At 53.6% G+C, this 27,548-nt stretch overlaps 12 protein-coding genes across 12 annotated transcripts; 6 read left to right on the forward strand and 6 right to left on the reverse strand.

Moving 5' to 3' along the window:
• Positions 1 to 25: 25 nt before the first annotated feature.
• Positions 26 to 1,785, forward strand: N7498_001833 (sugar porter family MFS transporter; the record flags this gene model as incomplete). Its single annotated transcript, XM_058448895.1, has 4 exons — positions 26 to 128; positions 179 to 1,000; positions 1,053 to 1,275; positions 1,332 to 1,785. The coding sequence occupies 4 exons, from the start codon at positions 26 to 28 to the stop codon at positions 1,783 to 1,785; spliced, it is 1,602 nt and encodes a 533-aa protein (XP_058311239.1).
• A 398-nt stretch (positions 1,786 to 2,183) lies between these two features.
• N7498_001834 (KRR1 small subunit processome component) lies at positions 2,184 to 3,342 on the reverse strand (the record flags this gene model as incomplete). Its single annotated transcript, XM_058448896.1, has 2 exons — positions 2,184 to 3,218; positions 3,283 to 3,342. 2 exons carry the CDS (start codon positions 3,340 to 3,342, stop codon positions 2,184 to 2,186), a joined length of 1,095 nt encoding a protein of 364 aa, XP_058311240.1.
• Positions 3,343 to 5,036: 1,694 nt separating this feature from the next.
• N7498_001835 (class I SAM-dependent methyltransferase) lies at positions 5,037 to 6,505 on the reverse strand (the record flags this gene model as incomplete). Its single annotated transcript, XM_058448897.1, has 8 exons — positions 5,037 to 5,067; positions 5,116 to 5,293; positions 5,345 to 5,583; positions 5,667 to 5,788; positions 5,975 to 6,040; positions 6,104 to 6,265; positions 6,318 to 6,438; positions 6,501 to 6,505. The coding sequence occupies 8 exons, from the start codon at positions 6,503 to 6,505 to the stop codon at positions 5,037 to 5,039; spliced, it is 924 nt and encodes a 307-aa protein (XP_058311241.1).
• A 3,108-nt stretch (positions 6,506 to 9,613) lies between these two features.
• N7498_001836 (uncharacterized protein) lies at positions 9,614 to 10,557 on the reverse strand (the record flags this gene model as incomplete). The annotated part of the gene is made up of 3 exons (XM_058448898.1): positions 9,614 to 9,822; positions 9,892 to 10,099; positions 10,150 to 10,557. The coding sequence occupies 3 exons, from the start codon at positions 10,555 to 10,557 to the stop codon at positions 9,614 to 9,616; spliced, it is 825 nt and encodes a 274-aa protein (XP_058311242.1).
• Positions 10,558 to 11,079: 522 nt separating this feature from the next.
• On the reverse strand, positions 11,080 to 13,950 carry N7498_001837 (gamma-tubulin-complex subunit SPC97; the record flags this gene model as incomplete). Its single annotated transcript, XM_058448899.1, has 4 exons — positions 11,080 to 11,176; positions 11,228 to 11,451; positions 11,510 to 13,497; positions 13,584 to 13,950. 4 exons carry the CDS (start codon positions 13,948 to 13,950, stop codon positions 11,095 to 11,097), a joined length of 2,661 nt encoding a protein of 886 aa, XP_058311243.1. The 3' UTR covers positions 11,080 to 11,094.
• A 288-nt stretch (positions 13,951 to 14,238) lies between these two features.
• On the forward strand, positions 14,239 to 15,283 carry pup2 (proteasome core particle subunit alpha 5; the record flags this gene model as incomplete). Its single annotated transcript, XM_058448900.1, has 5 exons — positions 14,239 to 14,263; positions 14,321 to 14,333; positions 14,405 to 14,483; positions 14,606 to 14,949; positions 15,004 to 15,283. 5 exons carry the CDS (start codon positions 14,239 to 14,241, stop codon positions 15,281 to 15,283), a joined length of 741 nt encoding a protein of 246 aa, XP_058311244.1.
• Positions 15,284 to 15,560: 277 nt separating this feature from the next.
• On the reverse strand, positions 15,561 to 17,132 carry N7498_001839 (25S rRNA (adenine645-N1)-methyltransferase; the record flags this gene model as incomplete). The annotated part of the gene is made up of 1 exon (XM_058448901.1): positions 15,561 to 17,132. The coding sequence occupies one exon, from the start codon at positions 17,130 to 17,132 to the stop codon at positions 15,561 to 15,563; it is 1,572 nt and encodes a 523-aa protein (XP_058311245.1).
• A 767-nt stretch (positions 17,133 to 17,899) lies between these two features.
• On the forward strand, positions 17,900 to 21,158 carry N7498_001840 (uncharacterized protein; the record flags this gene model as incomplete). Its single annotated transcript, XM_058448902.1, has 5 exons — positions 17,900 to 18,017; positions 18,075 to 18,745; positions 18,803 to 19,905; positions 19,955 to 20,972; positions 21,024 to 21,158. 5 exons carry the CDS (start codon positions 17,900 to 17,902, stop codon positions 21,156 to 21,158), a joined length of 3,045 nt encoding a protein of 1,014 aa, XP_058311246.1.
• Positions 21,159 to 21,563: 405 nt separating this feature from the next.
• Positions 21,564 to 23,034, forward strand: N7498_001841 (uncharacterized protein; the record flags this gene model as incomplete). The annotated part of the gene is made up of 4 exons (XM_058448903.1): positions 21,564 to 22,211; positions 22,265 to 22,361; positions 22,419 to 22,928; positions 22,988 to 23,034. 4 exons carry the CDS (start codon positions 21,564 to 21,566, stop codon positions 23,032 to 23,034), a joined length of 1,302 nt encoding a protein of 433 aa, XP_058311247.1.
• Positions 23,035 to 23,305: 271 nt separating this feature from the next.
• N7498_001842 (BAR domain-containing protein) lies at positions 23,306 to 24,557 on the forward strand (the record flags this gene model as incomplete). The annotated part of the gene is made up of 5 exons (XM_058448904.1): positions 23,306 to 23,340; positions 23,460 to 23,615; positions 23,696 to 24,257; positions 24,339 to 24,470; positions 24,525 to 24,557. The coding sequence occupies 5 exons, from the start codon at positions 23,306 to 23,308 to the stop codon at positions 24,555 to 24,557; spliced, it is 918 nt and encodes a 305-aa protein (XP_058311248.1).
• A 626-nt stretch (positions 24,558 to 25,183) lies between these two features.
• Positions 25,184 to 25,662, forward strand: N7498_001843 (uncharacterized protein; the record flags this gene model as incomplete). The annotated part of the gene is made up of 4 exons (XM_058448905.1): positions 25,184 to 25,194; positions 25,333 to 25,416; positions 25,473 to 25,525; positions 25,583 to 25,662. The coding sequence occupies 4 exons, from the start codon at positions 25,184 to 25,186 to the stop codon at positions 25,660 to 25,662; spliced, it is 228 nt and encodes a 75-aa protein (XP_058311249.1).
• Positions 25,663 to 26,001: 339 nt separating this feature from the next.
• N7498_001844 (sterol homeostasis protein ARV1) lies at positions 26,002 to 27,436 on the reverse strand (the record flags this gene model as incomplete). Its single annotated transcript, XM_058448906.1, has 4 exons — positions 27,150 to 27,436; positions 27,041 to 27,094; positions 26,422 to 26,983; positions 26,002 to 26,384 (listed from the first exon to the last, which is right to left on the reverse strand). Exons 1-4 carry the CDS (start codon positions 27,336 to 27,338, stop codon positions 26,002 to 26,004), a joined length of 1,188 nt encoding a protein of 395 aa, XP_058311250.1. The 5' UTR covers positions 27,339 to 27,436.
• Between the last annotated feature and the right edge of the window lie 112 nt (positions 27,437 to 27,548).

Below are 27,548 nucleotides of genomic sequence, written 5' to 3' on the forward strand. Positions count from 1 at the left end.
TCCTGAATGCGCTTCGTTAATGAAGATGGCCAATACTCAGCATCTGGTCGGCACCTCCGACCTGAACCTCATTGAGGCCCCCGTCACCTGGCGTGCCTACATGATTTGTGGCTTTGCAAGCTTTGGAGGTTTGTTCTCTCACGACTTCATGATGTCCAAACACTTAAAGTACACGCAGGTATTCTCTTTGGCTACGATTCTGGCTACATCTCTGGTGTCCTTGGTATGCGCTATGTCAAGAAGCACTTCGGCAACGCAGTCTCCACATCCGAGGATGAGACTGGTTTCGTGATTCCAGCCTCTCGCAAGTCCCTCGTCACCTCTATCCTCTCCGCCGGTACTTTTATTGGAGCCCTGATTGGCGGTGGCATCGCTGAGCGTATTGGCCGCCGCATGACCATTATGCTTTCGTGTCTGGTTTTTGCTATCGGAGTGGCTGTTCAGGTTGCATCGACAACTGTTGCTGCACTTGTAGCTGGTCGTCTTGTGGCTGGCCTTGGTGTCGGTGGTGTCTCCTCTACAGTTGTTCTTTACGTCTCCGAGATCAGTCCCCGCAGAATTCGAGGTCTACTTGTCTCAGTCTACCAGTGGGCTGTTACCATCGGTTTGCTGGTTGCCTCGGGTGTTGACCAGGGCTGCAAAGATTTGGAGACTAGTTCCTCATACCGTATCCCCATTGGTCTGCAGTTTATCTGGGCAGCTATCCTGGCAGGTGGGCTTTACTTCCTCCCGGAGTCTCCCCGATATTATGTGCGCTGTGGTCGAATGGATGACGCCCTTCGCTCCCTGGAGATAGTTCGTGGCCAGCCAGGTTCCAACCCTGCTATTCAGGCCGAGCTCGCTGAAATCCAGGCCAACTTTGAGTATGAAAAGCAAATTGCAAGCAACTCGTGGGCTGATTGCTTCAAGGGAGGCTTTTCTGCACGTGGAAATCTTCGTCGTGTAATTGCCGGAACAGGCGTGCAGATGTTCCAGCAATGGACTGGTATTAATTTTATCTGTAAGTGATTAATTTAACACATCAATTGCAGTTTTTAATCTAGCTTGCTCAGTCTACTATGGCACTACGTTCTTCCAACAGGTCGGCTTGAAACACCCATTCCTGATCTCGACTATCATGAACATCGCCAATGTGGTCAGCACTCCGGCTTCATTTTACATGATTGAGAGGTTTGGACGACGTAGCTTGCTGCTTTACGGGGCTGCTGCTATGTGCGTGTGCGAGTTTCTCGTCGCCATTGTCGGCACCGCTACTCCTGCGGGAAGCAAAGCTTCGTAAGTTACTCACAATGCCTTCACTATAAGCGAGAAACTGACCTTCCTCTCTACAGGAGCACCTGCCTTATAGTATTCACCTGCCTATACATCGCTTTTTTCGCTGCCACCTGGGGTCCTGCTGCTTGGGTAGTCACCGGCGAGATTTACCCTCTCCCCATTCGAGCCAAGGGTGTTGCTCTCGCTACGGCCTCAAACTGGCTATGGAACTGCATCATTGCAGTTATTACTCCGTACATGGTTGACTCGGCATACGGAAATCTGAAGACCAAAGTGTTTTTCGTCTGGGGCTGCGCCCTTTTCCTGTGCCTGCTGTTTGCCTTCTTCGTCATCCCCGAGACCAAGGGTCTCTCGCTGGAACAAGTTGACAAGATGCTCGAGGAGTCTACGCCCATAACCAGCGCCAAATGGAAGCCCCACGACACCTTTGCTCATGAGATGGGTATGGCCACTGAGAAAGATGAAGCCACCACCATCCATGCTGAGGAGCGGAAGGCCACAGTCGGTTAACACGCCGAGGGTGTATAAGCTCAGCACTCTTTTTCAAAAGGTTTGACTGAGGGCAACGTTTCAAACCCTCAATTCTCCGTTTCTGTCATATCCATAATTTGACAGATGGACACCTTGTTTTCAGCAACTGGAAGGGCGGGTTGGTGTTGAGGGTTTGGGAAACCGGAAACTACTTTTCACTCATCGTATCTTACAGATTTAACTCTTCTGTTTTGCAAGGAACAATTGAATATATTCTTAATGGATCGGGATCTTAGAGAACCCAACATGGTATTGGTCATTTTACAACATACAGGCCATTTTCAAAATATTGCAAAGTGGCAAGGAGAAAAGAACGAAACGCCAAACCCATGCACTGCCACAAGCGCCAAACTTCAAACAAACCAAAGATAAGAATATTACTCTTCGTCGGACGCGTCCTTGGACTTGCTCTTCTTCTTTTTCTTCTTCTCCTTGCGCTCGGCAGCATCGTCCCCATCGGCCTCGGTCTCGGCCTCGCGCTTCCGCTTGCTCTTTTCTTTCTTTTCTTTCTTGTCCTTCTTCTCCTTCTTTTTCTCGACGGGTCCATCCTCTTCGGGGGCAATGAAATCCTTCTCGCGCTCGCGCATCTTCTCGTCGCGCTTGATGCGCTGACGCTCCATGACCTCCTCCTTCTGAGCACGGTCCTTGGCCTCCTTGGACAGGAAGTACTCGCCGGACTCGATCTGCAGATCCACTTTGCTCTTCTCGGGCGCGGGCGGGAACGGCGTGTACACCTTCTTCGCCTTGTCGGTGACCTTGAAGGGCACGTGACGCTTGGACAGAGTGCGCTTCTTGAAGTTGGGCAAGAAGCGATCCCACGATTCATTGGCCAGCGTCGGGTCCTTGGCCAGCTCCCGCTTGATCATCAGCTCCTTGATGTGGTAGATCGGGTGGATATTGGCCATGCAGTCGTCGATGATACGTCGCACTTCCTTCAGACCCTTGAATGGGCCCATCACTGCCACGGTGTTACCCTGCACCATGATGTATGTACTCGTGAGAAGTTCCAGAGCCTTCAGGGTGGATCCGTTGGGGCCCAGGATACGCTGGCGACGCTTCACGAAGCGCTCTTTGTTCCGGACCTGGTTACGGATCTTGATCACGTCGCATGCCACACCGTCGTCGAGGATCTTCAGTGCCTGGGTAACGGGGACACTTCGGGAGAGGAGCTTGATCAGATCGCGGGCCTTCAGGATCGCGGCCGGGTCGTAGGTCTTGCGGGTGGTCTTGACGGTCATGCTACCCTCCACCAAATCCAGCGTGCAGGCGATGCCCTGCTTCTCAAGGGACTTGGTGATGACGGGCCATGCTTCCTTCAGATATTGTTCGCGGTATTTGGGGAAGAGGGTCATGAAGGAGGACTCCTCTGCGAAGTTTCCGGCGGCATTGTCTTCGGGCTTGAATTCTTCGATCTGGATGCGTTGGACTGTTAGTCGGAATATGACTTTTTGAGGGGCCTTTCAAATATATTCTTACCTTCCACTTATCGATATCATCCGTATCCCACGGCTTTTCTCTCTTGTAGGTGGAGGGCATCGTTGCGGGTGTCGGCGCAGACTGTTGGTGATGGTCCGCAGCTCTGAAAATCCGCGCTCCAACTTTTTTTCTCCCCGCCGCTTTACCCGATTGGGATACTGTTTGTGCCTTATTATCCAGGCATTAGATAATCTAGATCGGACATCCGAATAATGTCCACCTTATCTGAGTCGATTTTAAAGATGATCATATTGACTCTGGGCTCAATGATAACCGCATGACTTAGCTTCATGGTCCTGGTGGCTTCACAATGGCTCTTGATACATTCCCGTGTGTTCAGAATAACTACGACGGTAGTTAGTTAATTAGTTAAGGAGTTGTCAAAGATCATCAAACTAAGATCCGTGCAAGATATTTCAGATTCAGCTCGGGATGTCTTCCTTATGCTTCTAGGGTTATGTAGCTGTCTGTTATGGAAAGCCCGGGGGACTCATAATCCCTGTGGAGCCCCAGGGGCGAGACGCACGGCATCGGTGATAGTCTCGGGTAGAGTCTGTGCTCAAAACAGGGCTCGTTCTGCAGACTGAGTGATTAAGCGAGATATTTTGGGCCTCAGATGACTCTCATGATGTATTTCTCTTAGTATCCCAGAGCGCAAAAGCATTCCAGGGCGAACTTTATGGCGCTCGAGCCTCGGCAACGCAACAGAATCTCCCCAATTTGGAGATACCAACGGCGCTGGGACCCCCGAGAGCGCCTATGGGCACATGAAGGCCCATGCAATAGATGAGCTGCCTCTGGCACAGTGTCCTTGGATTGGTCATGATGATGAGCTTATCAAATGTTCCCTGGAGCAGCGAATGTCCGTTGTGCGGTGAAGCAATCAGTTCCGAGAGAAGTTCAGGATAAACTTTCGGGCAGTCGGTATGCCAGGGACCCGTAGAGCGTAGAGTAAACAGAGATTGCATTTCCAACTCTCCCTCGGGCACTACCCCTTGGATCCCACGAATGGGGACAAGGGACGTATTGAGATCTGATCTCATCCTCGTCAGGTTTGGCGGCCCAAAACCGAGACAACGCCTCAACGTTCCCCCGTGCCTTCCCGCCAGTTCGGGCCCGAGCCCCTCCTGAACTCCCTTTCAGTTCCAACTCATTTGCTTCAGAGGTCTTCGCAGTTTCCAGTCGTCGGGACGTTGAGGCTCTGCTGTTGGTACCGTGGCGGCGCTTAGCGCAGCCCTCAGATCTTCTCGACTCCGATCCGCACGGAGCCACAAGTCGCGACGATCTGATGGGTCCTGCATTGCCCCCGACTCCCAAGCCAAACACGGGCGTCCTTCCAAGGGTGAGACCTACAATCCATATCCCATTCATTGGCCTGTTTCATGTGGCCTTGTGTGACCAGGACATTCTGTCAGTTGTTCTTCCCGGACCCTAAGATCTGAGCAGACCGGCAGTGTCTCATTGGTGAAACCGAGTACAAATGGTCCATGAGGTATATATTTGATCAAGAAAACTCGTTTGACTAACCGTCTTTGGCTAATTTGAACTTTATATGCAGGTGGAAATGCGAAGCTACTGGAGTTGAGACGCCGTGGCTGACAATGCGCTGTCAAAAGTACGCCAAACAATCAGACGCGACAGTGGTTGACAATGCGCTGTCAAAAGTACGCCAAACAATCAGACGCGACAGTGGTTGACAATGACTGCCCTATGCCTGGAGCGGATGCAGATGCTAGGAAGAGCCAGACGTGCCTTCATGAGGGCTTTCGGCCAATGCAAACGTATCTGTTCCATCAGCCTACCTGCTGTTGATTCTGGTGGGATCATACTTACAATGGAAAATATGCTTTGAAGGAATGATTCCTTGCCTCCTCCCGCGCTTGTTCCACCAACGAATCGAAGTTCTGCGCCGACATGTGCACCCGTTGTGTGAGAGGGTACAGCGCCAAGGATCGAAGGAGTTCTTGGATGTTGTCACTGTTGGACTGCCCGATGGCTCGCATTCTCGGATCTGATACCGTCAGGTTAGGATCTTTGGTCAATGACAATAGCGAAGACCGACCGGTTGACCATGCCGACAAAGGGAGCTGAATCATCTTGCTGTCGATCTCCACCAACCCCGAACTCTGGAAATGGCTCCGCAGCTTTGACGCGACTCGCAAGTCCTTCTTGTCTTCCAGTGCCTGCATGTACTGGGTGCTCCATCTCCTCAGAGCATGCTGGTCGGTAAGCGAGCCGTTGTCAGACTGTACGTTGAAGTATATTTCGACCATTTGAACCCATCCTCCTGGTTTCAATACCCTTGAATATTCCGATCATTAGTATTGGAATGGGGGTCAAGGGGGCTGGCTGCAACCCTTCAGCTTCTTCGGGAGTGTTCGCACCTGACGATATCGTTGATGTAGGTTGGCCATCGGTTGCGGTGGATGCCGGTCGCAAGGAGTCGAGAGTGGACAAGGTCGAAGTGGTTCGAAGGGAACGTGAATGGCCGGTTCAAATCATCAACCTACATAGCGTGATGTTAGCGACCGTCACCCAGGACTGCACTTCAAATCGAACTGGCAGTCAAATTTGATGGGTTGAGACGGTTGACTCTTGTGAGCCGAGTGGCGCCATCATGAATGATCACTCTCTCCGACTGGTGTCTCGTCCGTGGTTGGAGAAGGTTGAGAAAAACAGACATCTTACTCACCTGAAGCCACAGATTCTCGGGCACATTGTCTGGGCTCATGTGCGGGGCAATGTCTACGCCAATGACCTATGACAAATAAGAGTGTGAGGTGGTTCGCGTGCTGAGCCCAGGATGGCTGGGGGTTCTCACTTGACAATCTGGATGCTGTTCGGCAACTTCCACAGCCCAGGATGCAGACCCATGGCCACAGTCCAGTATTCTTCGCAGACGCCGGATGGGCGGAAAGATCAATCGGTGGTCGAAAATCCGTTGGAACACTCGTTGCTGCTCATCAAGACGCTGGGCTTCCTCCTGCTCGGATTGTCAGTGGCAATAAAGACGAGAAAGATATACTCTTCCTCACATCGTCGATTGGTCCGAAATATATGCGGTTGTCGATTGAATACTTCTGATATTCGCGGCCCTGGACCGTGATGGTATCGAGAAATTCTCGGTCCAGTTCCTCCGTTTGCGAATCTGGGCTCCTTCAAGACCGGATGGTTAGCCTTCTCATTGCCAGGGAAAGGGAACAACGGCGCTGCAGTACGTCATTATAGCCCCAAATCAACTATTTTCGGTTGTTGAAGGGTAATTTGGTATATCGACAGCGGTTGGCCAGATTGCTGAATGGCGGGGCTGAACTCTTCGGGTCAAAGGGAAGCATCTGATTATAATATCGGAGGGGAAGAAGAAAACCAGGCACCGTAAATTTGACGCGATCGTGTGCCGCTTAAGGGAAAGTCGGCGGCAACGGTCTCGGGTGGAATGGCGGCTCGAGGATCATTCAGGTCGTGGGCGCCTGTCAAGATCTGAGGGGCCCCCGGTCATACAACGCACGTACTAATCGTGCGAATGAGACGGCGAGCTGAACCGCGCCCATTCAACCCCTCGGTTGCCTCGTTTCGGATGCAAGAAAGTTTGACAAGAAAACGAGCTTGGGCACTTCTCGAATGACCGGTATTCCGCTCCGAATAGGCCTCAAAAGTGATGGAATACCGTCAACGTGGCCCACCGAAACGATTTCCTGTGCTTCCCGGGGATCTTTCGAGAGCTCCTCACATCCCTGACCGGCGTGAACTACTACTCGATTGGGCATGAAGAAACTCCTTTACTCCCAAAGGGGGTGGATTGTACATGGAGCCCATGAGGGCCGAGAAAAGGGCGGGTCGGTTGAGTAACCGAGTGGCCCACGAACAGGGCACCCAAGTATCAGGATAGACTCGGCTCCGTTCTGCTTAAGGCCAAGCTAACGAACCTTGCCATTAGCAGGGCCGTCGACTAATGAGCAGTTCGCCCGCATATGACCTACTGTCGGCTTCGCGGGTCCAAGAGCGCGCCCGACGGCGTGGATCAGGGCCGAATTCAGTCGTTTTTTCTTACCTGCATGTCTTTCGGTCCTGTCATCGTGCACTGTGGCTATGACGGCCGGTCTAATGACGTCCAGCGGCTGAAGCGCGAGTTTCCAGAAAATCAAAAGTTCGAATTGCCCTGCTCTACAGTCGGTTCATTCCTGCGCGCCTGCCAATAATAATGACATAACCAAAGAGAGAAAACACCGAAGAACTCCCATCACATGGAATCCTGGCTACCGTCGGAGCAGTGATGGCTACGACGAGACATGAATCATAGAAGGTTATGAAAAAAGGGCACCGCCCAATCCCTGCAATGCGACGCAGGACCAAAGCCCTGCATTGGCGGATTCGCATGGATCTTCGTCATCACCCGCTGTCAGTCATCAATTGGATCGGTGACGGGTTTCCAACACAATCAATCACGTCGGAGTGGTCCCGTCCCCGGCGGCCAATGTGCATGCAGTAAGCCAAGTGGCTTGTTCAGCTGGGTCCCCCAGGCACAACTCCAACCGGAGTGGGGTTGGACGGTCAGGATCAGCAGCATCCTCGTTGGGCTCCCGTTTCCTCGGGATTTCATCTGGTGGATTTGATTCATTTCCCTCACCGCTTGTCCTCGGCCTGTCGTGCTTTTGCTCGTTGACCGAAATGGAGTGGCCTGACTACGATCCAGATTTGCAACAGGGGGTGACACCCTCTTAAGGTCTCCGTGACAAAAGTACTGCTGATGAGAACTCCTACTTAAGGCCGGCTGAACGAGCGGAAGAACGGGAGAGCGGAAAAGTTATCCATGCATTCCTGAACACATCGTGGAGTCCACGCTGTGGATTCCTTCTGGGGTGTCCACCCAGTCCCTCGGGAATCCACAAAACTCGCGAAATTTTCAACGGAGCTAAATTTACACGAGGTCGTAGAATCGAAGGGGGCTCAATTCTCCGAACTATCGATCCCAAGGAGTCGGGTCCGCTGCCACATGCGACGCAACGCCTCTTCGGGGTGTTGCTCTGACGGAGTACAAACGTCGGGTGGATGCTGGGCACGGGATGTTCATCGTTACAGTGGATTCCATTCAGAGGATGTGGCCCTGACCCTTTTTCCAAGTGCACCAAGTCTTTACCAACCACTACATAATTTTCGCCGGGTGGTCAACATCTCGATGTTCATGTTCCCATGGGGTGCACCCAGTGCGTCGGGTCTGGCAGGGGTGGTTGTATCCCGGGGGTGGCCGTCGGCTCTGAACCCAGCGCCATGGTTCAGACCTCGGGAAGCCATGCCCTCAAACTTCGGGGGCGGCGGGTCTCCCTATTGTTAGTGTCAGTGACAACACACGGGACGTTACGAATTACGGTCTCGGGAATTAGGGACACCGGTAAAGGGGAAATCGGATACCGTCGTCACTCACACTATATGTGAAAACGAAAGGTTTTTCCCAAGTAGTACGAAGCCGACGAGTCCTCTATTTCGCGGACTTGATCGAAGCTAAACACGAATTCGAGGAACCCTCGATAGCCTGGACCCGACAGCGAGGTTCGAGCAAGCGGGAAGGGGGGGGGAGGATCCGTTGAAACCCATCCAACACACCGGTCTCGCTTTGACTCCAGTCCAGGCCGAACCCACCTTTCTACCTTTTCCCAATAAGTGTTCTTTCTTTCCGAATCATGTCAATCCGTACCGCTTACACGGGACTGTCAGCGGACTACGTATGTAAAGAATTATCCCTAGCGTACCGCTCCCTCGGGTCCTAGCCCCCAGCAGGATGGCTGTGCTATTCTGCCTTGACCTCGTGATATATCGGGGTGTCCGAGATTTTGATACAAGTAGATGCCGATTTTCTTGTACTACGGAGCATACTGCACGTGCGTGACTGGGGCACCTGGGTTCAGGATGGTATTTGGTCCTTCGGCGCACGGTCTTATGTCCACTACCCCCAACTTTGGAAGGTGATAGGCCGGGCGTGAAATCCAGTTTATGGCTTATGTATCCGGTCATCTTCGGATGATGCCTTGCTAGGTGCTAGGTATCGTGATTAAGGAGGATCGCTCCCGGCTTTTAGGAGACAGACCATCAAATTGAGATTCATTCGACTCTCCTCGAAGGTTATCCCGGAGATCTCAGTGTCCGCGTTTCTTCTATGCTTCCGATATGTCCAGGTAACATAAGCCACTTCAAATCAACGTCATCACTTCATAGAGTGGGGTATAAATAAATGCAGAAGAGAATGCAATACGCCGTACAAGCCTCACCAAAGACAGAGGGAAACACCACCGCACCCCACCGTCACCGTCACCACCGATGCAAAATGCCTTCCAAACTACCGCACGTCCTCGCATCCCGTCATGAACTTGACACCGGCTGCAACGATATCCATCACCGTCTGAATCTCGGCCTCTGTGCGCGGCGCATAAATCATAATGTACTCCGAAGGAATATCGGGCAGTGTGCCCAAACTCAGGAATGTCATGGCCGAGGTGCCCGAGAACCCGTGTCGCTGGCCCCATCCGGCCTCGATGATTTTCTTGCCTGTGGTACCCCGTGTTAGAATTCGACGTGCTAAAGCAAGCTATAACGGTATCAAAGAAGCTGACTTACAGTCGGCCGGCGCGCAGACAACGTGCACGGAATGGTCATTGCCCGAATGAAGATGCGCAATCTCGCCCTTCATGGTCATCGCCAGATCCGTCGCAGGCAAATGATCCGCCAAGAAAAGCGCATCCGAATATTCCTCCTGATTCGACTGCTGTAACTTGACAAGGTGATGATTGCGCAGCTCGAACGAGGAAAACGCCGCGCAGAATTTCTACCTCCCGGTTAGACTCGTCCACGTCCACGGCAGGCCACCGAACTCACATCCATAATATCGTCATCCGGGATCTGCGTCAACTGCCGCTGCGGCACGACGTGAGGTCCCACGACAGGCCGATCCGTCACACTGCGCGATGCAAGCTGCTCCGGCGACAGGGTCAGGTACCCATCATCGCCCTTCCCGTGGCCCTCGGCCGCTTCCACCCGCTTCACGTATTCCTCCGTGGTGAACATCTCGCGCTTGAACGGCTGGAACAGCGCGCGCACCGTCAGCCAGCCGATGACATTGTTCGGGATCCCGCCCGGTCCGTAGTCCCGGAAGGTGCAGTAGTCGCGGTAGATGGTGGGTAACACGAGCGCGCTGCCAAGCACGGCGGCGGTGGTGAAGACGAGCGTTAGCCGGTCGGCCGGGAGGCGCACTTTGCTTAATGCGTTTGTGATCGATTCCGCCATCTCTGGGGGGTGGTGTTGGCTGCTGGTGGGTGGATGGGTGGGTGAGAATTGAGGCATTTTATTTTATTTATTGGGGGCTGAGGGCGGAGCTGACATGCGTTCAGAGCCTCAACGCTTTCTTACCGGATGCAACTCTACTTCTCTCCGTGTCTTTATGCAGTTTCAATAGGCGTTAATTCAATGCATATGCCTGCTACCTATGCTATCTATGCTACATAACCTAAGCTCTGTTCCTTATTTCTCCAGTTCGAAGCTATTCATCTTATCGCTGTTGCTCTTCCGAGATTCCTTCCGAGATCCACCGGCCCGGCCCCACCGTCAGCCTCGTCATGATATAATGTGAGGGTCCGTCTTATAAGGGTCGGGATTCGGAGTCCTGGGAAATACCGCGCAGGGCGTCTCATTTGTCGGTGCAAGGCTCGGCAATATTATTCTCGAGTTGATGTTCGATTGTGCCATGGTAAATCCGTAAGCGCAAGTCCGAATGGGGAGAGGAAACGGAGAAGCGAATGAGGAAGTGATGTCTCGCGTCACTTCTCAATCTTCCTTGCTGATCGAGCTCAGGGAATGTGCTAATTTCAACAATACAACACTCTCAGTTGCGGCGAAGTAGTTCAGGCTAGTCCCTGTTAGCATAAATGACTAGACACGAAGTTCACCGGTGACTGACCTGTCCATCAGAATCCGCAGGTGGCGGTTGAAGTGATCCTCATACCGCTTGAGAGTATCCTCAAGCTTGCCCATACGCGCTGGGTCATAGGGATAGGCCCTCGGGTCACCCTCGAAAGCCTTGTCGCCTGCCAGATCTGGGTCGGCTGAAATCAGAGCCCGTGAAAGAGTGTGCGAGGTCCACTGTGCGAACATGGTGCAGCAAGTCATCAGCTTGGAATGGATCTGCATATAGTTGAGTCGTTAGTGCCATTCTACAAAGCATCTTCCTCTTGTCGCGTACCTTGAGCAGCTTGGCCTGGGTCAGCATGCACTCCTTGAGGCAAGTATCCAAGAAATCCACATGGTCCTGCATAAGCTCATCCACAGTGCGGTTAGCCTGCTTCGTACCGTTCACGGTCACTTCAGTCCCATTCGCGCTCGCTTCATTAATTCGGTCCATTAGGCCCACCCAGTTCGGCTCCACGACTTCGGCCGTGCAAAAGTATAGAAGCTGCTGCACGAATACGAGCATCTTGGCTCGCAGATTCCATCCCCGCCGCTTCCACGTCTCCAGCCTGCGGTCCGATGACTTATGCCGCCAGCTGGTCACCTTGTTATGGTCGGCCCAGGACGCGACCAGCAGCGTCTCCAGGTGGCGGAGTGACAGCAAGTGTCGGAAAATAAGTTGATATCTCAAGACCGTCTTGCGGCTGATGACGAGAGACAGTGGGAACGGCACTGAGTAGTCCAGCTCCAGTGCGTCGAATCCCAAAATATCCTTGTCGTCGTCGGCAGTCTGAGCGGCAGAGGTTTGTTGCTTTTCAACCGACGCCTGCGGATTCTCCTGGTCCATACCAGAGACACTCACGACCTCCATCAGCCACTTTGTGAGACCGATCTTGTTCATTCGCACTTTGACATCCTCTTTGAATGGGTCTTGGGCAGCGATACTGCCTGGCTGGCGGAGCACGATATCAAGCAGTGACTGGAGCTTGCCCTCGTTCACATTCCGTGCATGCTTGCGCAACTCTGATGCGCTAAGCTCGAGGAAATAGGAAAAGAAATCGGAGCGGTCAAGGAAGAAGTAATGTTTGAGGGAGCGGAATCGAGTTGTAAGAGAGTTTTTCGTTAGGAGAAGGTTGAGTAAGGAGGCATTGGCGTAGGTGTATGCTGCGTTAACGTTGTCCAGGAAGCGTGGATCGTCGAGGGTCTTGGGGACATCCTGAACAGCTTTACTGATATCGACGCCACCGCACTCTCGTACCACGTTGAGATATTTGCCTGCCAGAAGCACTTTATCTCGAACGCTATCGAGCTGTGGTGGGACTTCTTTATCGCGGATCGTATAGCGTTTCTCCCAGTATTCGTCGGTGTAGTCTTCTTCGAGCTTCTCTCGTTTGATCCACCTTTGCTCCTTCACCAGGAACTCGCCATGAGGATCCTTGATGCCGCCGTGATGCAGCCATTCATTCAGCATGTTCATGTACGGTCGACTGGCGTCGCGTAGCAATGACTGAATCAGAGTCTTGGTGGTTGGATCACCAGAGAACGTCGCTAAGCGGTCCGTCAGAAGCCTCAAAATATTGCCGCCCTTGCAAATTTTCTTGCTAGCCATAGCGCCCGGAACTAGGTCGCCTCCTTCCTTTAGTTGCTCGAGAATGTTATCAACGTCGCCAAAATCCTCCATGGACTCATCAAGGTCTTGATCCAGGAGACCATTGCGACGGAGGAGCTCCTGGCCCAAAGAATACAGCTGAGCGAGACATTGACTGGTTGGCATCGTATGGAGGTGAAGTTGGTGGAGGGTAAAGGTGGGATTGTTTAGCAGTTGGCCTTCCAGCTGAGCGATAAGAATCAGGTAATCTTTGAGGAGTTTCCGAATAGCTGCGCAGAGTGCATGGCTAACAGCTCCATACTCGGCGCGACTCTGGATCTCAACAAAAGCCTCCATGGCGCTGTAATGAGTCGCCATCCTCAACATGGACTGTGTGAGATCCCGCAGGGTAGGATCCAAGCCCGGTGCGAACTGGAATATCGGGCCTGTCAAGCGGTCTTTCTCGGCTGATGGGTCGAACGAGTTGTGATAGTGGATGTACTGGCCTTCGAAGCCCATGAAGACGAAAAGCAGATCCTCCAGGATTGCCGCTTCTTGTGCGTCAGACGATAGGTCTCGAAATGGTCGGGGATGGAGTGAGGGCGGCGCCGCTGAGGCGGCCGGAGGAACGGATACTCTACAGGCGAGCGGAGCCGTCGAGTGAGGAATCAGAGATGCGTGTGGATTCCATGGTGCTGTAGAAGACATTGTCAATATCATCGATTCAAAACACGAACAGTATGCGACGCGGGTTGTACGCGGGTTGTATGTGACGACTGACCATTTTCCGGGACGGGTTCCCTCTTCTTACCACTGGGGCTCGCGCCATCTGCTTTGCTGGACTTCCTGGCCTTTGGATTCTCCCATTCTGAGACGTTGAAGTTGACGTTGAACTCCTTGACGGGATTCCTCCGCACCGCCTTTTCCCTTGTTGTGATCACAGTACGCTCCGTACGTTTCTCAGACATATTCTTCTGGTCTCGGGAAGCTCTGTGTTTCTGACTCGAGCTACTCGTGCGCATCGGGTCCATGTTGTCTTGGAGCGGCGAGGCGGCGCCGCGACTAGGCCTATCGGCATCGACGCGATTGGAGGCAACGCGGGGTCGAGGAGCGCTCATGTGGCCGGCGCGGCGATCATTGGAGGACATAAGGGAAACGCAACGAAGCAGTCATGTAGCACGAATAGAGAGACTCGGGGGTCGCAATCCATAGATCTGAAATCGCAATTGCGAACCAAACAAACCATTGGGGAACCGTGGAACTCGGGCTTGGGCAGCGCTGCCTCACCGCCTGAGGCCCCAGGCAACTCACTTGCGTAGAGCTTCCGCCTCCAGAGCTCCGTCCGTGTCACTGCTCCGCTTCCCTCACCCTACACCGTTCTTCTCTATCCTCTATCCCCTTCATTATCCCGAGACTCCGTCTTTTCATAATTCACAATGTTCATTGCACGATCTGAATATGGTAAGCGTCGTCACCTCTCCCTGGTAATGTTGCGGCATCGCTAACAGCTCGAAACAGACCGTGGAATCAAGTACGCACCCTTTGCCTGACCTCGTCTGCCCATATCCGAAGCTCCCAATCTGACAATGATCACCCTTACAGCACCTTCTCCCCCGAAGGTCGTTTGTTCCAGGTCGAATACTCTCTCGAAGCTATCAAGCTTGGTTCCACAGCCATCGGTGTACGTCCAGCGCTACCCTCTCCCCCTCCATCGTGATTGTATGCGAGGCTATGATACCTCATCGTCGGAGAAATCCCAGTCGTTCATATCATGAAATCCGTCCCATGCTGACAAAGGTCTAGGTTGCAACATCGGAAGGAGTCATCCTCGGCGTCGAGAAGCGCGTGACATCCACCCTGCTAGAGGCCTCGTCCGTGGAGAAGATTGTTGAAATTGACCAGCACATCGGCTGCGCCATGTCCGGCCTGCAAGCCGATGCCCGCAACCTGGTCGAGCACGCCCGTGTCGAGTGCCAGAACCACGCCTTCCACTACGCCGAGCCCCTGCGCGTTGAGAGTACCACACAGGCCATTTGTGATCTGGCCCTCCGCTTCGGAGAGAGCGGCGACGATGAGGAGAGTGTTATGAGCAGACCATTCGGTGTTGCCTTGTTAATTGCCGGTTATGATGAGGACGGGCCGCAGCTGTACGTGGAATTGTAATTGAAATATCGTGGATACTACTAACTTTGAGATGATAGATTTCACGCCGAGCCCTCGGGTACATTCTATCGGTATGACGCCAAGGCCATCGGCTCTGGAAGCGAGGGTGCGCAGGCGGAGCTGCAGAACGAATACCATCGCTCTTTGACGTTGGCCGAGGCCGAGACGCTGGTTTTGAAGACCCTGAAGCAGGTCATGGAGGAGAAGCTGGATTCTAAGAACGTTCAGTTGGCGAGTGTGACCAAGGAGAAGGGCTTCCGTATCTACGGCGACGAGGAGATGGGCCGGGCTGTCGCGCAGCTTGGTGGGAATCAATAAATGACTAGCGAGCTTGGCGTTTATGCCTAGATGAACCTTGAAAGCAGCCCAATGCCTCTTTTATTGTTGAATGCAATAGAAAAAGTAATGATATTGACCACCATGTAGATTGAATATCCTCGAACTATATCTATTACCAGAGAGGTATGACGTCTGGCCTTCAATCTAAGTAGAGTCGGCATAGATGTTTGGACATGACTGGAAATCTTACCATTGGTAATAAAATGCTTTTGATAGGGTATAAATCCTAATGATACATCGTCATCGCGCGACCGGACTACCGAATCTTGTACACACAAGGCTTCAGTACCTGAGCCTCTTGCTCGGCCGACATTCCAGTATCAGCGTCAGTCTTCTTCTCGACAAAGCGCTTCTTGCCACCCTTCACACCCGGGGCCGGGGCAGCAGAAGCATGCTTGCCCTTGGTCGGTGTCCAGCCAGCCTTTACAAACTCCATCTTCACAAACATCTTGTTAGATTTGTCCAATGACTCCTGCTTAAGCACGAAGCCACGGGTCTTAAAGACCTCCACAAACGCCGAGATATCCGTCTCGTCGTTGTCAGCCGGCCGGGCATCCTCAGCAAAGATATCTGCCTCGTCCACATCAGAATCAGCGTCGCCGCCCTTGCCACTCTTCTTCTTTTGCTTCTTCTGCTCGGTCTTGCTGAGGGGCTTCTGGGCTCCGATCTGCGACTTCTTGCGATTCACTTTGCCGAATCGACTCTTGACCTCACTCACCCAGCACTCGCCCTTGCCGTCACCACGCAGCACACGCCATGCCTCCTCCACGAAGGACACCCAGTTCGTTCCCATCAGACTGAGACAGAAGATGGCCACGTCCACGGAGCCGTCTTCCACCGGAAGGTTAGAGATATCAGCTTTGGTGATAAGAGCATCCGGTGCCTGGAGATCATAGCTGTTGAGCTTCAGGTTCAACTTCTTCGCCGACGGGGTCAAGGCGCGCGCTAGTCCGGCGTCACCGCAGCCCAAATCAGCTATGGTGCATGCGCCATTGGGTCGGCGGGGAAGAGGTAGAGGCTTGTTCGGGGCGGGCTTCTGGCCTTTCCTCGGCATGGGGACAGCTCCACGGCGTCGGACGGTTTGGATGTAGCCATCGACCGGGTTGGAGGGCCACGATTCCTTCACCTGGCGTGCGAAACCAGCGTGATATTCATCGAAGAGCTCGGGGTTTGCGTTGAACAGCTCCACCGCTTTGGAGGAGTCGGTGGTATACAGGGTTTCGTTCAGATGACGGAATCGAGACGAGATCAACTTCTGGCGCATTGCCTGCTGGAGCGGTGTAAGGGTCGCGGATGCTGCTGGCATGGGTGGAGCGAGTGATTTCATAGCAGCAAAAGCTTCAGCGGATGAAGGAGAGGCCGCATCCTTCTCCTGGGTCTTGTCTTCCTGGTTGTCCTTGTCCTTGTTCTTCCTGTTCCTTTTCTGCTTCTTCGATGGTTTCCCGTCTTCTTGGCCCGGCCCAGCATCGTCGGTCTTCGGGGCGTCGTTCGTGACGTTCGTGGATTCTAGCGCAGATGCCTGCTTCTCTTTCTGCAGCTTCTTCTTCTCCCATGGCTTCAACGAACTGTCTGCGGCCGCAGCACCAGCACCAGCACCGGCACCGGCACGCTTTCCGGGCTTGGGTCCGGAGTGGCCCTCGATGTGCCTCCGATACATTTCGTCAACATTGCCAGAGGTCACACGGTCATTACCGCGCTTGCGCTTGTTGTTGTTCTTCGCATTGGGCGTCGAGGCATCTTTGCCTTGGGACTGATCTTTGGACTGCGACGCCTCGGTCTGCTGCGTGAGCGCAGAGCTCGAGACGGACCATCCTGGGACGGCGAACATGTTTGCTGGGTGAAGCTTTTAGAGCTTCTTTTGTATTTCGGTCGTAATTAACCGCGGGACAGCAAAGTTGGTCCTGAGCGATAGTCCGCGCAGAAAAAAAAAAAGTTGGGCAAAATTTCACCTCCGCATTGGTAATTTTGTGACGAATCTTACAACGATACTGTACACTATCCTCAGGCATCCACTGGCTCGATGCATTGGATCAACGATCAAGTCATAAACAAGGTTATCCTAGATCAAAATTGGCCCGAGTTTCATTCACCATCTATTTCGAATTCCATGCCCTTGTACTGAACCTGGACCATAGCAATCCAGATCGGGCAACACGATCTGACACACGATCCCGATCACCACGATCTGACACACGCCAGCGACGCATTTACTAAACGTGCGAATTTGATACGAGGCAGCAGAGCCTTTCAGAGGCGTGCAGAGTTTTGGACAGGGTTGAGACTGATGAGCCACTGAGATCAATCTGTCAAATAGTACGAAGTACCGGGGCGGAGGAATGCGGGATGCTACCCTGACCACTGTACCTGTCCTGCAGAGACAAAGCTAGTAGAGAAAATGCCAATGAAAGAGACACGAGCATGAGGAACCCCGGTTGCACCACGGAAGATCTGCGATGTGTCGGCAGCTTTGCCCTTCAACCTGTGGGGTCCAGCCTCGAACGATTCCGCTCTCCGGCCGTTCGTCTTCCCCGCCCCCACTATGTCTATTCGTGACTCGCACTTCCAATTGCCCTAGATGTGCTTTCCTCGACCACCATGACTGACGATTCCCAGCCGGACCTGTCGGGTCCCTCTGTTGAAAGCCCCGATGCACGTATGAAGATTCCAGGTTCCCGCAGATTGCCGAAGAAGCGGACTAAAACCGGATGTTTGAGTACGCTGCGCTGAAGAAAGGACCCCTAAAACTATGATCATTGACCTATCCTAACAGCTTGTCGCAAACGCCGCATTAAATGTGGCGAGGAGAAGCCGATATGCAGCAATTGCGTCAAATCCAAGCGCAGTTGCGAGGGCTATGCCCAACGGGTGGTCTTCAAGAACCCTCTAGGGATCTTCGGATCCCATGGCCCACCTCAAGTCCAAGACCCGCAGATGATGCAACACCAGATGCGCACACATCTATTCAATGATTACGGCCCTCTCCCCGCTCAGCAGGCTGCTGCTGCTGCTCAGCATCCGATGTTGGCGCCGCGGCCCATCGACGCCGCGACAATGGGCTATCACAACTTCCCGCCATCTGACTCCGCCTCATCGGGTCCATCCCAAACTATCAATGCATCGCAGTTCTACTACCCGACGCCGCCGGTACAAGCACCTCAGGCTTGGTCAGCACATCCAGAGGAACAAGATGGACAGGGGCGAATACCCTCGGCGGCCGTTAATTACTCACAGGACCAGATTTTCCAGACTCAAGCTGCTTCTGATGAGGAAAGTTCTGAGTACATGCAAAAAGAGCACAAGCAGGAGGCCAATCCTCAATACCCGCAACCAATCACCGACGGGGCGAACATCCCTGGCCAAGAATATGCCTCGGCATCGATGCTGCCAAGCACTGTCGATAGTCTAAGGAATATGAAAAATGAAAACAACTTATATTCCCAGGTATGTATCGTTTCCCAAATTGGAGTTTCCAAATCACGGTGCTAATGTTTGATGCAGACAACCCTTCCTTCTGGCCTCATATACCATTATCAGCAGCAACATGAACAGTTCTCTCCGCAGTTTAATCCATCCACACAGTCCATCCCCCAAACGCAAACTCAATTTGTATATGTGGAGGACGAAGCGGAAGACTACTACGATGTGGAGTCCGACGACGATGTGGTGGATCAGACCCAGGCGGAGGGCTTCAACCAGCTAAGCTTGATCATGGCCTCTGCAAACCACGACGACAGTCGGCTTCGCTCCTTCACTACCCACTTGAACGAGCCTAACGTTCTCGCTTCTTATTACCCGTCCCTGGGATCTTCTCCCCTCAACAACCCCAAGACAGCTCGCATTTTCGCCCACTTCCTCCATTCCACCGGCCCCTCTTTGTCAATATTTGAACGTCATCCCATGGACTCGTCGATTGTTCTGGGAGACCTGGTTTCACCTGCACAACAAGGCCTCTGGACATACACGCTTCCACTTAAAGCCCTGGAGCACCCAGCACTAATGCAGGCCATTCTAGCGGTCAGCAGTTTACATATTGCATACCTGCAAGGTGCCCCCACCACGGTCTCTCTCAAGCACTATCATTTTGCATTGAAGCGCATCGGTCGTGCCGTTGGCCTCCCGCTCCGCCGCAAGCAAATTGGAACCTTAGCAGCTACGGAACTTCTAGGTTACTACGAGGTCATGTCTGCCGATCACTCAAAATGGAACAGCCATGTCGCCGGTGCTGCTCAGCTAATGAAAGAAATTGACTTTGCCCGCACCACCCGAGATCTTCGGGCTCACCGACGACGAGTCAATGAGCAGCGACGCCAAAGTGGGTGGACTAACACCTCGATGTATTATCCTGCCTTTGGTGACGACATCAATGAAGACGACCCTTTCGCCGAAAAAGAAGATAGCGTTGACGGGGCTTTCATTGGATCACTCTTGGGCCGAGGGGTCAACTACGACCAGTTTGGTCTCGTCGAAGATGGGCCGGCGCGTTCTCCCAAACGACACTTCTCGCGCAAGGATATTGAGAATTTTCGAATCCAGTGTGACCTGTACTGGTGGTACACCAAGCAAGATGTGTTTAATAGTCTGATCAGTGGGAATAAACTCTTGTGAGCTGAATTTCCTCGGTCGTCGAGCTTATCACTAATATGATTTTAGCATGCCCTACTATCTACAAGGACAGTGTCCGCCGCGAGCAGGCATCGGGCGAATTGATGCCGTTTACGGTTCAGCCGATCATCTCTGGCTGCTACTGGCTCGGTTGACCGATTTTGGTTATCGGGACCGTAAGCGAAAGCTGACAGCTATTCGTGCAACTGGCACGGACTGGAGACCTGGTCCTGCGATGTTTAAGTTCATGGCTCGCTTCAGCAACGGTGACCCTAACAAAAGACCGGGACCCCCTGGGCCTCCGGCGTCTTCGCAGGGAGGTCCACCACACCAAGGCGCCGGGCCTCCACCTCAAGCTGGTCCTCAGATGTACGGGATGATTCCACCCCAGGGACCGGCTCGTCTCCCATCGGGATTTGTAGACAACCGTCGCAAAAAGCAAGAGTCACCAGAGGCAGAGGATCCGGGGGACTTTACATATACCGAAGCAGAGCAGGAATGGGAGGAAATTGTGGTCGCCATGGATACATACGCCCAGGCACTAGGCCGAGATTTCCAGCCTCTTCCAGCAGATGTCACGACTGCCATCCCATCTCCATTTGGACCAGCCATCCAGTATCGGACGCACACGATTGCCGTTATCTGGGCATTCTACTATACCGGCCGAATTTTACTCAACCGACTTCAGCCCTCCATGCCGCCGGCCATGATGGTATCCGCCGGAGTGGCCGCATCAACCACAGCAGAATATGCGCAGATCATTGGTAGAATCGCCGCAGGCATCTACTACCCGCAGCGCTACAACCTCAAGGCGGGCAGCCTCAGCCCAACACTCGGCTCATCGCTAATAGAGATGACCCCACCAATGTTCTTCGCCGGCGTGCAGTACGTTGATCCTACACAGCGAGGCTGGACCATCGCAAAGTTGCGAGATATCTCTCGCCTGACAGGCTGGAAAAGTTCCGACGCGGTCGCCGGTGGCTGTGAAAAAGCCTGGATCGCCGCAGCCAAGAATGGCCGTGGGCCACCATATGAGCGGAGCTTCAAGCCTGATCGTGAACGTCCTGTAAGTGCTAATCTTAGCTGATTCTTTGGCGCATGCTGACTGTGTGCACAGGCGGATATCCTGACTCGAGTCGACCGGGCGCAGTCTAGCGACCGGCGATGTGTCACTGTAACGGGGCCAGACCGAGCTTATTTCGCAATGGGGCTGCTGAGTTTGGAGGGTGACTTGCAAAACTTGGAGTTGTAGGATTGGGCGAGACTCGTACCTACATTAGGCGCACAGTATATACAGTAGTGTCAAGTCCCGGGTACTTTAGCGTATGCCTTAGCGTACCAAGTGAAATTCAGTGGCGGGGACTCGACCTTTCCCCCCACTTGCCCAATGTCATCATCGTTCGGCTTCTGCCTGACACTTTCTGCCTCTTCTGAGCTGAAGCTGAAACTTCCTGCTTGTCATTCCTGCTCTCATATTTCCCCTATACTCTCATTCTTCCCACCGATTCCCCCCAACGCTCCCGTGGTTCCTCGCCCCCCACCTTGAACGGGCCGCGAGTCAGCCGCCCTCGTCATCCACGGTTCTGGCCCCCCATCTGCCCCCCATCTGCCTCCCTCTGTTTACACCACTGCTCAACCCGGGTGATCGACCGCAGTCATGTCTCGCCATGACGATTACCGTTCGTCGACAGGGACCCTAGACTCCCGGGATCGCTATGACCGCTATCGCGGCCCACCCGTGGCCGAACGACCTCGCCACGCCGAGGAGGAGCGCTTCGAGTTCCACCTGCGCGAAGAAGACCGATATGGCCCTCCTGCGCGTGCGCCCGGTCGCCGATACGATGACGAGCACCTGGTCAATACATCCGGACCTCTTGTGACGCATGACCGCCGCCGACGTGATGAGAGTCCCTCATTCGTTCGGCCCCGTTTACTTAGGCGCCAGTCTTCGTTGGATACCTTTGACCGCATTCCTCGTCGCAAGATGGAGGAGGCTCGCGATCGAGCCCCACGCATGAGGGGTATACCTACTACTCCGCCGCCTCCTCGGGCGCCGCCGGGTCGCTATCGTGAACGTGAAATTTATGAGGACATTCGCATCGCTGAGCCGGACTACTACGGCGACGAGGAGTATAGAGACATGCGTGATCGAGAGAGTATGGATCATCGTCGTCGTTCAAGCAGTGGTGCAAGGCGCCGGCACCATGAGGAAAAGCCCTATCCACGCAAAGGCAAAACTCGCATCCCACGCAAATGGGTGCATATCCATGCCATTCTGGATCTGGGGTATCCGTTTAAAGAAGAGGTATTCATATGTTTGACGTGTATTGATTTATGAATGGCTGCTGACCTGGCTAGGATGAAACCATTGTAATCCAGAAAGCATTGTCGAAAGATCAGATCGACGAAGTGATCAGCCTGAGTCGAGAATTCCGGCGACCAGCCCAAAAGGAATGTGAGTCGCTGCCCAAATGGATCATCGTGCGACAATCAGGAACTAATCGTACCATAGCCGAATACCTCCGTATACCGGGGTCTCCCGTTCGAGAACTCCCGCGCGAGCGAGTCACCACCGAGCGTTTGGTCGTTGATTCACATTCCCACCACTCGCCTCGCTCGAGCCACGATGCCTTTATTGTGGAGGCATCACCTTCCCGCAGTTCAGAATACGAGTATGAAGAGGTTATCGAGAGACCAAGAAGGCATACCGTCTCCCGGCCAAGGTCGGTGTCCGTGCATGGACACCGTCATTCATCATCTCCTATCCGATTTATTGAGCCTCGAGAGTATGTCGAGGAACGCGTTGGGACGAGCGGCCATTCTGGGTCCATGGTTCTAGTACGCCCTCGCCACAGCGACCACGATGTCAGCGATTACATTCGAGACCTGGAAGAGGAAACCAAGCTCTTGCGATTGGAGCGACAGGGAGGCATTGAGATCATTCGACAAAACGAGATGGATATCACCGACGACCGGGGCAACGAGGAAGAGGTGACTGAGATTCGCCGCTCGGAGCGCAGAGGTAACTCACACTCCATTGGACCATTGACTCAAATTGCATGCTAAACATTCTTTTGCTAGAACCAAGTTCGAGGGTGATGCGGGCCATGATGGCCACTTTGACTTAAGACGGAGTTTGGCAAGGAATTGGCGAGGACCTTCATAATTTCACGGCATACCATGCTATTCTGCGCGTTTCTTCTCCTTGTATTCTTAATTTCTCTACTACTTCACTTTCTACAATTTACGGACTACAATGTCATAGATGGGTGCCTGATTGCAAACCGTGGCGGTGCGGTGGGGCGGTGCAGGCCCTGGAGCGGGATGGACCGTCGCACCTCGTAGCTGCATCCTCAACAACTCCTTGTATTTCTCTCAACTGTCATTCCCTACGCCATCATGGATCGAGTGCAGGCATTCGGTAAAAACTTCAGGTGAGCACTGCCCCTTCCCTCAAATCCGTGCTTCCCTATCTCGCGGCCCCCACCTCGCCCCCCGTTCTGGACCGTGATCAGTGTACTGACTCTGTCTTGTGTTTTGCTTCTGCGAGTAGCGCTAGCTTCACGCCTTTTGCGCAGCGCACCCAGCAGATGATCAAGGAGCAGCTCGGTCAGGCCGAAGATAAGACCCAGCTCCCCGATGAGTACATCGAGCTCGAGAAGCGCGTCGATGCGCTGAAGCTTGTCCACCAGAAGCTGCTGTCGGTGACGTGAGTGTCCCACCATCTCCCTCAGCTTGTCGGGCTGTGTAGATTGTAGGATCCAACTGACACGGGCCGTGGCGGTGCAGCTCCCAATACTCCAACGAGGCCTACGACTATCCTCCCAACATCCGCGAGTCTTTCAATGACCTGAGCCGCACGATCAACGAGAAGGTCACGCTCCTCTCGCAGGCCGGCTCGCCCGCTGAAGCCCAGGCTGCTCTGACCGCGCCGCCCACCGCTAAGCCTCAGCCCAAGACTTTCAACCATGCGATCGCCCGCGCCTCGCTTGCCGGCTCCCAAACCCTGGTTCAGAGCACCGAGGGCGAGGACCCGCTCGCCTCCGCGCTGGAGAAGTACGCCCTCGCCGAGGAGAAGGTTGGCGAGGCCCGTCTGGCCCAGGATGCCCAGATCCAGTCGCGATTCCTGGCTGGCTGGAACACCACCCTCAACACCAACTTGATGTTCGCCGCCAAGGCCCGCAAGAACGTTGAGAACGCCCGTCTCACGCTGGACTCGGTCAAGGCTGCCAAGAAGGCTGCTGCCAGGGGCGATTTGGACAACCTCAGCGAGGATGCCCGTGCCGAGATCGAGCAGGCGGAGGATGAGTTCGTGGGCCAGACTGAGGAGGCCGTGAGCGTGATGAAGAACGTATGTTCTTTTTTTTCCTTCCCTTTTGTATCCCCAAGTCCTGCCGATCCGTCAATACTGATATTCAACCCCTTACTCTAGGTCCTTGATACCCCCGAGCCCCTGCGCAATTTGGCCGATCTGATTGCCGCCCAGCTGGAGTTCCACAAGAAGGCCTACGAGATCCTCAGCGAGCTCGCCCCAACTGTGGATGCTCTGCAAGTCGAGCAGGAGGTAAGTTCCTACTCTACGGGATATATCCCACCTATATCTAACGTCCACCCCCAGGCTAGCTACCGCAAGAGCCGTGAAGGCGCGTAAGCTTAGTTCTAGCGTATTTTCTGTTTTGTTGCAACTCTCTTCCGAGCCCGTTTAATCTGGGGGTAGCCATTTGTATCTAAACCCCTTTGCTGCTGTGCCATCCCAATGGATCAATTTTCAAATCAAGCTTTATTGGTAGTACTCATGTCAAGTGGATAAACTGCGTGTGTGTATATTGCTATGAGTAGTCCAGACCGCCCTGAGGCCTGAGGCATTCCAGTCCCGCTAGCTCCAGGAGCTCCAACATCCAACGCCGCTGCAACTTGTCCGATCTGTTCAACAGTCTGCGCCCGAGCCTTTTGAGCTAGATTTTCTGCTTGATACCTCACCGGGAGACAAAATAAAAGACGCCTTTGTGACTCAAATCATCATTCACGGCCGCGCCTCCGAACGGGTCCTCGAACGACGGCATCCCCAATCTCCGAGTCAAGACCGCGTCCCGCTTTCCGGCCTTGAACATCCCATCTACACCTTGTCGACAGATTGCTCTCGAGCGCATATCCTCCTACAAATACCATACTCATTTCATCCTGCGCGGCCCTCCAATTGAGATACAGCCTTCGGCAACAACACATCGGGGAAAGACCGGCTCTTTAAAGGCCCAGTGAAGGACACATCAAGACAAAATGGCAAGCGGGTATGCTCTTCCTGACATGTGAAGCATGGTGCATGGTGCATGAGGTATCAGGCTCGAAGCATCTGTGTCTGATCCTCGACCATGACCTTGTATCCCGTTACTACATCCACCACTCAAAGATACTAACGCGGCACACAGTTGGAGTCTCCTCATCGGCCTCATCATCATCGTGGCCGCCTCCCTGGCCGCCTGGTTCCTCAGCCCGAAGGGTGAGAACCTGACGTGAGTCCTCCCCGTCGTCCCAATCGATAACCCGATAACTAACGTTCATATCCCAGTGTCTGGCGGAGCACACTTATCCTCTCATTCGTCTCCTGTTACTTGATGTGGGGTGAGTTTGTTCTTCTCTATTCCTATTATACAAGGCCTGACACTAACATACATCCAGCCATCGTCTTCTTGGCCCAGTGGCACCCCCTCATCGCACCAAAGAGAGCCGATATGCGTCCGGACCGCGTACCGTCGTAATGCCTGCGCGCTCGGTTTTCTTCTTTGATGATCATTTTGATACTGTATTTCGGGCTGGGGTGAGACCCTATTCCCGTGGCATACCCACTAAATTCCGGGTTCGAGTTAAGAGTCGCGATAGATGCAATTCTTGAGTTGGGATGGATATCGGAATTCATGCACTTGATTGCGATGTTTTGTATAGCTTTCCTTCTGCATTTATGACATTATTTCCTATTTTGTGTTCGTAATCGCTTTAATTCCTCGGTCTTGGAGTAACTGCATATGGATCAGGTCCACATGCTTTATTATTCTCTGGTATCTATGCACATTCATCCCATCAAGTCATGACCAGAGTATCTATCCGACTCCAACAGCACCCAGAATAACTCTCTGTACCGCCCACCGAGCAATCTGCCCTGCAACCGCAACAGCCACCGCGCGCAGATACCCACATCCGAGCAGGATATAAAGCGCCTCGATGTTGCTCAGCAGGACAAGATGCGTATCCACAACACCCAGCGACAACAGCGACGCAAGCACGCCGAATAGACCCGTTACATATCGCGTCGGTAGATAGGGCCGCAAGGAAGACTCCGCGGCGGCAAGGAACGATTCCAGAAATGAGGGCGATGTCGAGTCTCGGTTAGAGGATAGCGCCGCCTTCGATGCGCCCACGTCTTTCCTAGCCCCTGTGTTCCCGGCTTGCACGTCGCTCACGTTGCTGTTGCCGCCCCAGATCACTAGTAGGATTGGGAAGAGCTTTGCGCAGCTGCTGACTAGTAGTGCCGTGCTGATTGCTGTCGGGCTTGCGGCGGTTGGGGGCGGGAGAGGTTGGATGTTTTGCGGCGGTGCTGTTGAGGTGCGTCGGAGAGATGGACGCTGTGGTGCTGCGATGGGTGCATTTGGTGGAAAGAGTAATGGTTCTGGAAAGGTTGGGTCGTGGGTGGGAGGGTTGGGAGTGAGTGCAGCTGCACCTAGGCTTAGATGTTGCTGTGTTTGTGTATTCGACTGTGACGGAGGCGACGCTTTGATTGTAGGCGTGGGAGGGCCTGATGGGAGAGGGGGTGGTGTCGCCCGTGCTTGCGGTGTTGGCCCCGCTGGTCGGTTCGGCGGCGACATAGCGGTGGGACTTGGGTACCAGGATTGAGGCGAGGAGGCGAACGGTGAAGTGATGCGCGAGTGTTGTTGCCGCGTTCAGGGTCAGGAAGAACAGGTATTGCACGATGATCGGGGCGCGAGCGACGAAGGTTGTTGCGAGGGAGGGGTCCTTTTCGAGGCGGGCCCAGGTCAGGTAGACGTCGAAGAGGAGAAGTAGGATGCCCAAGCGAATGATTGAACGCTAGAGTGGCTGTAGTTAGCTTGCTGGTTCTGTGATGCTGGATGGTACTGCGCTCACATCGAATCGGTTGTCATCGCGTCCAAGTCGATTGAACAGGAGATGGCGATAGACCTATAGCAGGAGACAGTCAGCTCTGCCACTATCGCAGCTTTTACGGAGCCCATACCTGTGGTTTGATGAGCACAAGGTCGATGAATATCACGACAAAGTCATATTCGACGTATTTGTCGGCGAATCGTTGACAGCGCGGACACTGGGTCAATCGCACGCCTTTGCCCTGGGAGCGATCATCGGCACGACTGTAGGCGCTATACAGGTGCGAGACCGGATATGAGCACTCGATGCAGATGGGCATCGTGTCTCATGGCGCCGTGAAGAAGCTTGCGGGAGGGCGAGTTGCAAGTTGCGAATCGACGGGTGGCGGCGATCGACAGGAGCCAAAGCGGGACCGATCTATACAGCGCGTGTACCCCGGGCAGCTATTCATGAACACAATTGAACCATGATTGCAGCATTTTGCCTGGAAACAAATACCGTTTGAATGAGGAGATGTTTGTTTATTGTT

This window comes from Penicillium cinerascens (genome assembly GCF_028974065.1).
Source record: "Penicillium cinerascens strain IBT 15544 chromosome Unknown contig_1_segment0_segment0, whole genome shotgun sequence".
Taxonomy (NCBI): domain Eukaryota; kingdom Fungi; phylum Ascomycota; class Eurotiomycetes; order Eurotiales; family Aspergillaceae; genus Penicillium; species Penicillium cinerascens.